The 14,161-nt window shown below is 40.3% G+C and overlaps 1 protein-coding gene across 5 annotated transcripts in view; it reads left to right on the forward strand.

Annotated features, from left to right (window-relative positions):
• The window catches only part of MIPOL1 (mirror-image polydactyly 1), a 290,887-nt gene that overhangs the window by 92,452 nt on the left and 184,274 nt on the right, over window positions 1-14,161 (forward strand). For all 5 annotated transcript variants that reach the window (XM_054025828.1, XM_054025829.1, XM_054025825.1 and 2 more), the window contains 3 exons: window positions 3,404-3,533; window positions 10,610-10,643; window positions 10,904-11,074. In XM_054025828.1, coding sequence (XP_053881803.1) covers window positions 3,404-3,533; window positions 10,610-10,643; window positions 10,904-11,074 — 335 coding nt within the window. The remainder of the gene's footprint in view (window positions 1-3,403; window positions 3,534-10,609; window positions 10,644-10,903; window positions 11,075-14,161) is intronic.

A 14,161-nucleotide genomic window follows, 5' to 3' on the forward strand; every position in this document is an offset into this window, starting at 1 on the left:
CCAGAAATACTGGAGATGAAAAGAAGTATGACAGTTTAAAAGGGTCTCTCTCTCAGAGGGAGGAGGGACGGGGGAAAGTTCTTTGGAGGAACCTGACTAAAACACATGGACCCTGCTGACGGGTCTGAAGAAGTTAGGCCTGCCAAGGTTACCATCATGGGATGGTAAGCCTTTAGGTAAGATAGGCATGCGGATTCTGTTTGTTGTTTTAAAATCTTTTTTATCTAAATGCTTTGTTCCTCCTGTTAAAATAACCAGTACTTTGATTTAAGAAGTCTATCTGGTCACTATATACCACTGGTCGGAGACCCCCAAAGGGAAGAACAGCAGATGTTGAAGCCAATCAGACTGCTGAGTTAGCACAGTTGATACACAGGATACTGTGGGCCAGGGCCTGGGCTAAAAGTGGGAGAATTGTGGAATTCCACTCCAGGATAAACAGACACATTATGGTACAGACAGATAATACTTACCATGTCAAACTAACCAACCTGTATATCCCAGATCTATCTGGGACATAGCAGTTTTGTTGCAGTTTACCCAGGTACTGCTGAGATACAGAGGCTGTTATGTAGGCCTCTTCAGTTGGCACCATGATGCCATCACAAATTTCAGAAATCTTATGTCCCTTTGGGAACCTGATAGGTGTAAGGACACAGTGCTTATCTGCGCCTGACAGCTGTCCAGATGTCAGAATCATTCTCTGCATGTGCTACTAATTCTTTTATCTCCAAATCACGTGTGTAGTTCTGGAGCTGCATGCTCTGCCCATCCACCTAACTTTATCCCTTGCACAGTAGCAAGGATATCGTTTCACAAAGAGGCAGGTAGCTTCTGGTATTGTGTCCCTCCCAAACTCTACATCCATCTGCAGCAGAAAAATTCTTTTCCTCTTGCCACCAAACAATATTCAGGTTGAAGATATCTAAATGAGTATTTGATGGATGTGCCAAATCTGGGCAGAGTATTCTTGGACAATCAGGTGTGGTTTTTCTTATGACACAAAAATTATTTTCCTGCGAGAAACACAATTTGGCATATCTTCTGTGACCTCTCTAATGTGACTGAGTAGAGGGCTCCTCTTCAACAGTGAACATGAGGGTAGACCATACCCCTAGAAGCAATTTGTGCAGCTGTCCCCATTCTCCTTCATCCAGCCTGTTAGATTGGCCCTCTCGCCCTACCCTCAGAAGCACAAAAATCACATCTATCTTCCTCCTTTCATCCACTTTCCAGTAATGCTTCTGGTTCTGCTACAGGGGTGACAGAAGTATTTCATACCCAGAATTCCTTTCTTTATGATCTGTCAGGATTCATTCTTCCACACCTTCCCCCAGTGAACTACATCTCTCAGCTGCCAAAGCTGCTCGTGGAAGGGGTCAAGGAATCTGCAAGCTAAAGGATATTCACTGTATAGACTACATTTTCATCCAAATGTTTTGATATTCTTGTGGTTAACCCTTCAAATGACTTCATTTATTGAACAGTCCTAATGTCACAGTAGGCAGAACTATAGAAAGCGTGATATTTATGATACTCTATCTAAGGTGACCAGGGTAGGAGTTTCCCCTAAGTCAAGTCTCTGTGTTTTGGGCATTCTAGATATTCCCTGTTCGAGTAATACTAGGAAATGAATTGCTGCAGCACTTATAATGACCAAAAGAGTCATTTTATGAAAATGGATATCAGCTTCTTCCCCTTGCATTCTTTGATTGGCTAACTGACCAAACCAACACCACCCTCTTGGAAAAACTGATATTAATCTATGGAAACATAAGATCCAACTATGAAGATGTTTGGTCTTTCATGAGAGTATTACAATTGAATCCAGGTAGATTAGGCATCTGATGCTTCTCCCCTTTTTTAGTTTTGCGGTGGGAGGTTGTTAAGGAATCATTTATCTTGTAACATTCAGGAGTATTTATCTATGAATATTTCATGCTGTGATATTGTTAAATCCATAGTCTTGCTGTTTTATTTGTCATTGTATTTAAATATATCTGTATGGATAAATTAAAACTTCTGAAAAATAACTAAAAAAATGACATTTCATCATGGGGTATTTTCTCAACAAAATTTAGTCATGAGCAACAGTTTGTTCTGGTACTTTTGACTACAGTGACATTTTATTGCTAGTTTGTCTTTTGAATATTTTCTGTAAATATTTTTAAATGTATTTATTTGGTATCAATGATATAAGTACAGTAGTAAGCAAAAAGTGTATTATAAAATAGAATTACAATTTTATATAGTGCCATTCCCGTGAAGTATGGTAAAGAGCTTTATACTAAATTGGATAGAGCCACTTTAATACAGACATCATAATAATGTACAAAGGTGAAGCAGGAAAAAGGAAACTAAGATAGAAAAAGCAGCAGAGTTGGCTGTAGGTTAAAGTGAACAAGATCTAGACTTGGAGAAAGGAAATGACTCATCCATGATTCAGAGAATGGGAGGGAATTCCAGATAGAGGGGGAAATACAAATGCAGTGGCCTTTGACTCAGCAGAATCTTGAGAATACTGGAAAACATGCCAGCATTTGGAGGCGTCAGAATTGGGTGCAGGGGAACTATGTGAATGAAAGATTAGTTCATTAGAGTGAAAGGGGCCCACAGAGAACTTTGAAACCCAGGGGAAACAATTTTGATTTGAATTTGGAGATTCAATTCCAGTGCCAATGGTAGAGATATAGTCCTTCTTCTTGGAATAAAAGTAGTCTCACTGCAGCATCCTGAGTGCCCTGAAGTTGAGAATAGGGATTTAGGATGACTGCAAAGAGAGATCTGCAATATTAGAGAGGGGGGATGATGAAAGTGTGTGAATAAAGATTTTAGCAGAAGCAGGGTTGAGGTAGGGATTCTGACCGTGTACCAGAGATGGTGTTAGCCATGTTGGCAAGAGAGATGTAGGAAGAAAAAGTAAGCCCAGTGTGAAGAATGACTTGAAGGTTTCTGTCCTTGGGAGCAAACTAACAGTAAATCTTAGTTTATTGGCACCTAATGCTCAAAGGTCCCTGAATGCTTTAACAGATAATAGAATGATATATTAACAATAAAGTAAAGGCTTGACAGGGAGAGAGGGGTGCTGACCATGTTATCTTTGTAATACCAGGGAGGCACCATGCAAGAGCTAAATTGTGCACCACTTTGGGGCTGGTTAAAGTGTGGTGTTAAAAGCAACTTCAGGAGATCCTTTCTCTTAATCTGATGTCTTGCTGTAAGAGAAGGAGTCTTGTTATGGTATCTTCACATTAGCAAATGTTATGTATAGGAAGTACAGTCAAGACCTGATCCAAAGGACACTGAAGTGAGTGGAAAAACCATTGATTTCAATAGACATTAGATAGGGCCCCATGTGAGGATACAACTAAAGCTGTGCTAAACACGCTGGTCATTTTTGCAGCACTCGTGGAAGAAGTTTATACTGCTCAACGAGAACGTGATGAAGCTGTCATGGCTAGACTTAAGTTAGCCAATGAAGAGCGAGATGAAGCACTTCTTCGAGCCAAGCATTTGGAGCAGTCTCTTAAAGAGTATGTATGTTTTTTCTGCTATGTGTAAAAAGATGGCTGTTATTGGAAGCCAAGGGAAACCTGATAGAACTCAAAAGTGAACATGTGGTAAATCTTAACATAAATTTCAGTGTGATAGAATGTAAGAGGACAGCAATAGTCTCGATATTCCAGCTGTATGTGTAGGTTTAAAAAAAAAAAACATGATCAAACGAGGTCATGTTTTTCTCCCCGGATGGAGAACGAGGTGAATGATTCTGGTTGCAGAAAGAAAGAAAGAAAAAGATCCACTATTGATTTATTCAGAGATAAATCAGGGAAGTGTGACATTTCATACAGGGGTTTCTTCACATGGAGTACAAGGTTGTCGGTCAGAAGTTGCACTCTATAGGAAATCAATTAAATCTTTGAGCCCACTAGACATTTCTTTTAGCAAAATATCTACTAATTACAGTGGAAGTGTGGAAAAAAATTATGTGCATTACCCTCCTACTCCTCTTTTATGCAAAAGTCATTCTTAATTTAGGAAGAACTATTTCAATTTCTCATTTCTCTTTCTCTTTTCCTTTATTTTTTTTATCCTTTTTGTTTTCTTTTCTCTTTCTCTCTTCCTCTACTGTTTCCTCTCCTCAAACTATTAACTATGGTTTGTAACCTGTCCTTTAAATCAGCTTCTGTACCCAATGATTGGAAGATAGCTAATATAACGCCAATATTTAAAAAGGGCTCTGGAGGTGATCCCGGCAATTACAGATTGGTAAGTCTAACGTCAGTACCGGGCAAATTAGTTGAAACAATAGTAAAGAATAACATTGTCAGACACATAAAAGAACATAAATTGTTGGGCAGAAGTCAACATGGTTTCTGTAAAGAGAAATCATGTCTTACTAATCTATTAGAGTTCTTTGAAGGAGTCAACAAACATGTGGACAAGGAGGATCCAGTGGACATAGTGTACTTAGATTTCCAGAAAGCCTTTGACAAGATCCCTCACCAAAGGCTCTTACGTAAATTAAGTTGTCATGGGATAAGAGGGGAGATCCTTTCATGGATTGAGAACTGGTTAAAAGACAGGGAACAAAGGGTAGGAATAAATGGTAAATTTTCAGAATGGAGAGGAGTAACTAGTGATGTTCCCCAAGGGTCAGTCCTAGGAACAATCCTATTCAACTTATTCATAAATGATCTTGAGAAAGGGGTAAACAGTGATGTGGCAAAGTTTGCAGATGATACTAAACTGCTCAAGGTAGTTAAGACCAAAGCAGACTGTGAAGAACTTCAAAAAGATCTCACAAAACTAAGTGATTGGGCAACAAAATGGCAAATGAAATTTAATGTGGATAAATGGAAAGTAATGCACATTGGAAAAAATAACCCCAACTATACATGCAATATGATGGGGGCTAATTTAGCTACAACAAATCAGGAAAGAGATCTTGGAGTCATCGTGGATAGTTCTCTGAAGACGTCCACGCAGTGTGCAGCGGCAGTCAAAAAAGAAAACAGGATGTTAGGAATCATTCAAAAAGGGATAGAGATTAAAGAGGCTTGGACTTTTCAGCTTGGAAAAGAGGAGACTAAGGGGGGATATGATAGAGGTATATAAAATCATGAGTGGTGTGGAGAAAGTGAATAAGGAAAAGTTATTTACTTGTTCCCATAATATAAGAACTAGGGGCCACCAAATGAAATTGATGGCCAGCAGGTTTAAAACAAATAAAAGGAAGTTCTTCTTCACACAGTGAACAGTCAACCTGTGGAACGCCTTGCCTGAGGAGGTTGTGAAGGCTAGGACTATAACAGGGTTTAAAAGAGAACTATATAAATTCATGAAGGTTAAGTCCATTAATGGCTATTAGCTAGGATGGGTAAGAAATGGTGTCCCTAGCCTCTGTCTGTCAGAGGGTGGAGATGAATGGCAGGAGAGAGAGCACTTGATCATTACCTGTTAGGTTCACTCCCACTGGGACACCTGGCATTGGTCACTGTCGGTAGACAGGATACTGGGCTGGATGGACCTTTGGTCTGACCCAGTATGGCCATTCTTATGTTATGTTCATATAGATTCCTCTCCCACTACTGCTGACCCCCAGGCTAGACTCCAAAAGCCAGGGTTTTTTTAAGGGTTTGTTAGGGTCCTATATCGCCACTCCCCCTGGGGCCTCTGCCTTTCTGAGAAGACAACCTAGCATCAGAGTATGAGCGCTAGGGTTGGCTGGAAAACAAGACTTCTATTTCATGAAAATGTTCATGGTTTTGAACTTGATTTTGGTCGACATAAGAATGAATCAGAACATGAGAGAGGCTGTGATACATTCTTGTCCAATGAATATTTAAATATTTGTATAAGATGGAACAGCTCCAACAGGACAAATTGAGAGACTGGATCTAAGGCCTAGCAATTAGGGCACTCACTTGAGATGTGGGAAAGACTGCCAGAGGCAGAACAGGGACTTGAACCTGAGTCTCCTGCATCCCAGGAGAGTGCTGTGGGGGGGGGGGGGGGGGAAGAGAGAGACCAGAAACTGCATTCTGGACCTGAGGACCCATCCCAACAAAAATTTTATTGAAACTGATACATTTAGACAAATCCACTTATTCCAATGAAAAAACATTCTGTCAAAAAATGCCAGCTCTAGTGAGCAAACCAGGCTAGTGTTTCCAACCACAGAGTGTGCCAGACTAGCTAAAGTGGAATGATAGAATAGGTAATGCTGGTGAGGGAATGACGTTATATGTGAAGGAAAGTAAACATAGTAAAAATCTTAAATGAATCAAACTATTCCATAGAATCTCAATTCCATGCTGGATTAATATGAGTATAGCAGTAGAAAGATACTACCGACCACCTGACCAGGATGGTGACAGCGTTTGGGAAATGCTTAGGGAGATCAAAGAGGCTACAAAAACAGAAAACTCAATAATAATGGGGGATTTCAACTATCCATATATTGACTATCCGTACATGTCACCTTAGGACAGGATGTAGAGATAAAATTTCCAGACACCATTAATGACTGCTTCTTGGAGCAGCTAGATTTGGAACCCACAGGGGAGAAACAATTCTTGAGTTAGTCCTAAGAGGCACACAAGATCTGGTCCAAAAGGTGAATGTAGCTGAATCGCTTAGTAATAGCAAATATAATGTAATTAAACTAAACCTCCCTGTAGGGTGGAAAATACCAAAGAAACCCACCACAGTAGCATTTAACTTCAAAAAGAGGAACTACACAAAAATGAGGAGGAAATTAAAGGAACAGTCATGAATGAAATCCCTGCAAGCTGTATGGAAACTTCTTAAAAACACCATAATAGAGGTTCAAACTAAAGGCACAACACCATGCTCTGGATGTCCCTGAACCTCGACTGCCAGAAGCTGGGACACGATGGTAGGGGATGGATCTCTCAATAAATTGCCCTGTTCTTTCATTCCCCTGAAGCATCTGGCACTGGCCACTGGCAGAAGATGGGAGAGTGGGATCAGTGGACCATTGGTCTGATGCAGTGTGGCCATTCTTACATTGTTATGAATGCAGAGGTCTAGTGTGGGTGGAGAAAGATGCAGGACCCAGACGCCCCCCAATACACACTCACTCTTCCTCTCTCTCTCTCTGCAAATGTGCTGCTGCATCTGAAGATGAAACAATAGTTAGCTTCTTATAAGCCATTCCCCTTCCCTCTTTGCTTCTTTTGTGGACTCTAATGGAGCACGCTGCAAGAGCAGCTTGTGTACAGTTCCAAGTGTCAGGCTCAGGCAGCAGCTTTACTCCTTTCATGGCTCTTGTTCAGCCCTGGGTTTCACTAACAGACAACTCTCACAACAGCAGCATAAAGGCTTCTGGTGCATAGGGTGACCAGATGTCCTGATTTTATAGGAACAGTCCCAATTTTGGGGTCTTTTTTTTATATAGGCTTCTATTACCGCACACACCCTGTCCCGATTTTTCACACTTGCTGTCTGATCATCCTACTGGTGCGAGGGGCTATGGGGAAGGGGAACAGAGTACTAGAAAGGAGGAGGGTATGGGGGCATAAGAGAAGAAGAGCCAGCAAAGCACATATAAAAGAGCAATAAGTTAAAAAGGGAAATAAAGAAAAAGTATACAGAAAAGAGAGATGAGAAGTTGGGGTGGGGGGGAAGCACCTGGGAAAGGAGAAGTGAGAGAAAATAGCCAGAGAGAAAGGAAAGATCACATCTGCTGAACTGGCAGTAGAGAGATGTTCTAACAGAAAAAGGTTGGGAACCACTGCTCCAGGGAGCTAGAGAGAGCCCTAAGCATGTCTGTTTGTATGAAGCCACTAAAGGGCTCCATGTATCAGGCAGGTAAAGAATATCAAGATGATATATCTGACTCTATTTCCCCAGTCTGAGCCCTAGGATTGGTCCTTCTTTGCAGAATGAGAATTGTGTATTGTTCCAAAAGTTCACAATTCTGGAAATTGTGCTGCAACTTGAGTTCATCCCCATAATATGTTGTATCACTGAGAACAGACAGTATTTCACAGTAGCAAGTATAGTATCTGTAAGTGTTGTACCATATAAAGTAAATACAATAGATTTTGCATTGTACTTAGTTGCTACTTTTTAAATATTTGACTTTAGTAGGAAACCTCATTAACTGTTTCTTTTCTCTGGGGCAAAATGGATATCTGCCTCTCTTTGGGTATTTTTATTAGCTGAAGCAATAGGCATTTTTTCTTACTCTAATCCCCTAGAGTAAATGTGGTTTCTGTATCAGAGATAACTGGTAGGAAAGACTTAATTAGAAAAACTATTCTCATGAAGCTTCCCTTACAAATTTTTTTCTTGGTGGAGCTGCTGATTTTTACACAGTAAACAACCTGCATTTTTCCAGACAGAAATGCCCCCATTATTGTTCTACATTTGTATTCAACCTCTTGGTACTGAGAGTTGGCAATTTGCATTCATGCTTTGTTGTTTATACTTGATGATTGTATTAGAGAATAAAGCTGAGAAATGCCACTTGCGAATGGGTTAAAATAAAACTAGATCCCTTTACAATAGTCTGGCTGCCTTTAATGTGTGCTCTGTTAGTCAATTGAGTTTTACAAGTTTCTTAAGTATCACTGCCCATAACTCTGGCCCAAAATCAGATCTAGGAGATAGCCTTATCCACAAAGGGTAATAATACTCATTTTTTCCTTCTAGTTGGCTGGGTTCTATTGTTGACCCACCCGGTTAGCGGGTGTTGGAAACGCTTAGGGAAATGCCAGTTGAACCCTGCTGACTCACAATAGCAGGTGTAGATCATTTGCCTACTCTTGCAATGATGATGGCCCCATTAGTCAGAGGAATCTAGGGACTTGGATTGATCTGTTTTAAAGGAGGAACTCTAGGGATAACCAAGCTAGGAGTGAGAGTTCAGGCTGGAGTTTACATTTTGTGTGTAAACTTGTTAATAAGGTCAAATCTCATCAAAGAGGTAAGGTTCAAACCTACTCACCACATATTTACTGTTTTGGGGTATGCTGGGAATACCATCTGCTCAGAACCTCCCAAATAAATGTGTTCCACTATACAGCAGCAATAGAGCATTCCTTTCTGAATTGCTTCCCTTGATTACAAGAATTCAGGTGGCTTTGTCTGACTATGAACTTGTACAAATTGATCAAAAAGCACAGAGGAAATTCACTAATCACCATACTAGGTAACTGCACTAGTATTAAATGTCAAAGGTCAGATGGCAAGAATGGGTTGATTTCCTAGCCTCGTGTGCATAAGAGGCTATACCATATTTAGGGTCACGAAGACTAGTGCATTCAAAGGCACAGGGTTAGTACACTGCTGTGTGGCAGAGGGATGTTTGAAGGGTGATCTCTGACAACAGCATCACAGTACAAATTACACCTAGTTCTTTGGCAGACACTGGAAGTTTGATGATTACAGTATCTGTTTTTGAAATTAGAACAGGAGTACTTGTGGCACCTTAGAGACTAACAAATTTATTAGAGCATAAGCTTTCGTGCACTACAGCCCACTTCTTCGGGCTGTAGTCCACGAAAGCTTATGCTCTAATAAATTTGTTAGTCTCTAAGGTGCCACAAGTACTCCTGTTCTTTTTGTGGATACAGACTAACACGGCTGCTACTCTGAAACCTGTTTTTGAAATGTTACATTACAGCCTCTGCCAGAACTGCTTTTTCTTAAGCTACTTAGTATGTGCTGGATCCACCACTTGTTTAAGTACCTATGAACTGGGTGAGGCTGCACTTCTTTAATGTTTAAGCTTATTTTTTAACAAGGTGTTAATCTCTGTATTTTGGACCCCCAAATGTTCTGTAAATAATCAGATGTTTAGATTTTAATTAAAATTAACTTTTTAATTATTATAGAAAAAAGTGTAATTTCTCGTTTAATCACCTCTGTATGCAGAAATTTGTGCTATTACTCATTGCTGTTGCAGAGCACAATTGTAGTTGTTCGGCAAAACTGTAAAACTTTATTGCCTCTTTACATATAAGTAAATGTGGCAGCGAAACAAGGAAAGAAAGAGTTCAATATTTTTGTTCCAGAATTAAGGAAGGGCACCACCGGAAGCTTAAATTAACTCCTATATTTTATGATGGGATAAAACAAAATTTCTAAGTGAGGTTTAACTATAATGTTTGTCCTCCTAGGTGGAGGGGAAGAACTACATTTTGTTAAAAGAACCCTTTCTTCCCCGACCCCCCCCCCCCCAACCTACTGTCCCATTTCATTTTGGGGTGCAATAAAGACAACAAGAATATAATTTCAGGTTAAAGTTGTAAGTCCAGAAATAAATAAAATAAGAGCACCAGTGCTTTCTATCACTAGGGAACTTTCTTCATCTAAGCACATATGAACAATTGATCCTTGTAGTCATATATAGCAGTAAACATTAATAACTTAACAGTCTGAAGTCAGTGCTGAAGATATGGAGCATTATTGAAAGATGGAGTCGAGCAGGTGGCACTTTAATATGTTCAGTGTCATGGTTGACTCTAAAGACTAGTAGAATGAAATTACTTGAGGTTCTAAAGATTTAAAAAGCGAACTCATTTTGCTGCACTAAGGAAATGCTACTGATCAGGCTTTCTGTGTCCCTTTTTTCTAGGCTAGAAAATATTAACCCTGAAGAAAATGACATGGTAAGCCATTCTCTGAGGAGATTTCTTGATGTCAGTCTTATATCTTAGAGGCTTAAGTTCAATTGAGTGGGTTTCAAGAACTAAGATGTGGGAAAAAAGAAGAATTGACACACTAATAATGTACATCTTTGCTGCAATATGAAAATTCAATAACTTCACTCAGTCAATTTACAATTCACATGTGCCTATTAATTAAAACCCTATATTAAATAAAATATATTAAAACTTCATGTCTGACTAACGTATAATGCTGTTGGTAGACATTACAGGAATTACTGAACAGAATAAACAATGCAGACACAGGGATAGCTATACAGAAGAATGGAGCTATAATTGTGGATCGAATACACAGGACCAAGGAGCGTAGAAAGAAAATAACAGCTGAGGAAATGAATGCAGTGATTGAAGAACGGGATGCTGCTTTGTCTCAAGTAAGTCCCTACTAGTCTATAAAAAAATTCAATGCCACATTCTCTCTCTCCCTTATCTTTGGGGAAACAAAATCTTCCATGCATGTTTCCTGTTCACAGTTCGCTTTTTAAAAAGTCCTTCCACATAGAGAACTCCTGAACGCTATGCAATTATTGTAGTACCGTAGAAATGCTATTTAAAATGGCCTTAACAACGTTTGCAAGCCACGTGCTCAAAGAGAAAAGATTATTTTTTTGCATCTAATACTCCTGGTTACAAAAGATGCTTCTCTGTGTTTTCTTTTTTTAAGTATAGCTTCCAAAGTACTAACCTTTATAGAACTGCTAAGAGCTCAGTTGTGCAGCTCATTGTCTGGCTATGCCGAAAGAAGGACAGAAGACATCTGACGTGGATTTAATCAGGCTGCAACTTTATTATTAGATATCTGGAACTACCCAGCAGATAAAAGTGTACAGTGCAGGTAACCCCATGTTTATTCTGTAATTACCTGGGGGGCTTTACCAGCTCCCCCTCTTTATCCATCCAGGTCCCTCCAGCAAATCCATTGCTAGGAACTTACCATCCATCCCCCTCATGGAGGGTTAAGGTGAGCTATAAGAATGGGGGTTGGCTCCCTGCTGTACCAATCATAGGAGTCCCCAACCACTCCTTGTTCATTCCTTTAATGGATGCATGCATGCATGAACAGAGCCCTGGCTGAACCTGCTGTGGGGAAGGTTTAAAAGGAGAAAAAAAAAACCCCAACTGCACTCATACCAATATAGTGGTAAGGGGAAAATTCCTTCCCAGCCCCCCTAAAAAAGGGGCGGCTAGCGTTATGCTCACAGCGGGTATAGACCAAACCTGGTATTTTACCACCTAAAGGGGAGGGAGGATGGGTCCTGCTTCAGACTGCTCTGTGTAAAAGGGAGGCTTCAGGCCCAGAGCTGCCTCTCTTAAATTCTGCATTCCTAGGGAATGAATCAGTGACCATGCTGACCTTTTTGCAACAGTTTTCATTCCCTCCCCAAGCCATAAAGTACTGTTCTGTTCACTCGGCCATCCAGCCAAATTACTCCCCCCCCCCCCACTTAAAGGTGCAGGGCAGTTATTGTGATGGTGTAAATGGACACACAAGGTGCAGGGCAACAGTGCACTTGGCCCTCAATATTTGTAAAGGGGTAACCATTATAAATGGCAGAGAAATCCTGTCTCACATAACTACTCTTTAAGACAAGCAAATTCTTCCCTAGGGTTCTGCATTCAAGATCTGAAAACCAGGTCCTTGATATACTGTTCTGGTTTTCAGTGTCTTTACCATTTTACTATAATCAACAGATGTTTGATGTCCCTTCCTGCTCCTGATACCTCTGAACACGTGGCCCCTTCCATCTCCCTAGCTTCACCAAAAAACACAGTGCCCCTTCCCTGAAGCAGGCAGAGAGCCCTCCTGCTCCTCAGTTGCTTCCATGGGCTATGAGTCGTACCTCACCATAGAATCGCTTTGGGTTCTGTGCCCAATCTTGGCTGCTCCTACACTTAGCACCTGATATGACCTGTTTCCACATTCCTGGGTTCTGTCCTTTGGGATCAGGTCATGGGGATAGTCAGATCACGTTGGGAGTGCAGCTGGGGGAAAATAAGGGGATTTTAGATGGGGGTATGTACAGCCATTAAGCACTCACCCCATGCAAGAGCTGTGATCTGGCTCTGCCTCTCAGAGGGCCAGAAACCCAACATCCTCCATGAACCTTAATTATCTAAATTATACAGTCTCCAAGTAGCATCCATCTGGGGATTAACTAGTTTTTAAAGTCGTTTTATGGTCTTTGTTGTTGAATTTACATTGCACCAAGAAGCTACCAGGTAGGAGAGTGTCCTCTCCAAATCCTGAAACTTCCTCCTCTTCTGCGGTCACTTCTGTTCTTACGTTCTACCCTATTTTACCCTGGCCAGCCACCTCTACTTGGCATGCAACCATGTAATGTTCATGTAGTTATGGAATTGCAACAGGCATTAATGTTGGGTTCCTTTATTTTTTGTTTTTCTGCATTTTCTCCCCACCGCATTCCAAACACAGAAGACAAACATTACAAAATAAGTAATTTTTTTTAAGATGAAATAATATCTCTGGGAATCTGGAAAGTTGTATTTCATGAAATGCCATGAATGAGCTGGGTGACTAAGAAACTGTTCAGAGATTTTTTTTTTTCCACTACACTTCCTTCCTCTGTTGGTTCATTCTTTGCTCAGGACAGATATATTAAAAAGAGAGAATTTCTGAGGACATGTGTTGGCACAGTTGCTTTGCAGCATCAGATGGTGTGAATTTTTTTATTTTTTATTTTCAAAGGGAGTAGGATCTGCATCTTAATGTACATATTGAATAAACAATAGGCATTTAGAGAGAAATTCTGTTCTCACTGTGCAGGGGGTGCAAAGAGAGGGCTCCTGCAGCAGGGAAAGGGGTGGAGTCAGAGGACCTACTTCTATTAGAGTCTTTGGTTCTGGTTCCTGTTGCAGGAGCTTATTGGAGCCACACAGGGCCTTTGTTAGGGCCCTGTTCCTTCATAGAGATGTCCAGAATCTATGTACCATTCAAACACAAGGTCTTGTGTTGGCCCTCTGCACAGGTGTGAGCATCCTTCACAGATTAGTGGGGCTGGGGCTTTCTACAGTAAATGGATAATAATTGATAGAGTACAACTGAAAGACTAGCCAAGGAACCGGTGTGACAAGAGTTTCAGGTAGCATTATAAAAAGTTATTTGAGCAAAGCATAAATAGTTTGCCAAATCACCTGTACTTCAGGACATAGTACTTTTATTGACTTCTCAACTATTTTTAATTTGTTGATTAAATTATACAAATTTACCTGAACATATCTTTAGTCATTTCTTTCTCCTCAGTTCATCTTTGGCTACTTCCTGTCTCCTCCATTCATTTGCCATTCCAGAATGTATTTGATTATATATATATTTTTTTTTTTAAAAAAAAGCTTATTAGCAGCATGGTTACTAGTGAAACACCCAACAGTCCTGTGAACATTTTATGCTGGGTTTTTTTTATTATTATTGGCTTTCCTTACGTAGGACATTGAAAGTTGGG

This window comes from Malaclemys terrapin, chromosome 4 (genome assembly GCF_027887155.1).
Source record: "Malaclemys terrapin pileata isolate rMalTer1 chromosome 4, rMalTer1.hap1, whole genome shotgun sequence".
In the NCBI taxonomy this organism is placed as follows: domain Eukaryota; kingdom Metazoa; phylum Chordata; order Testudines; family Emydidae; genus Malaclemys; species Malaclemys terrapin.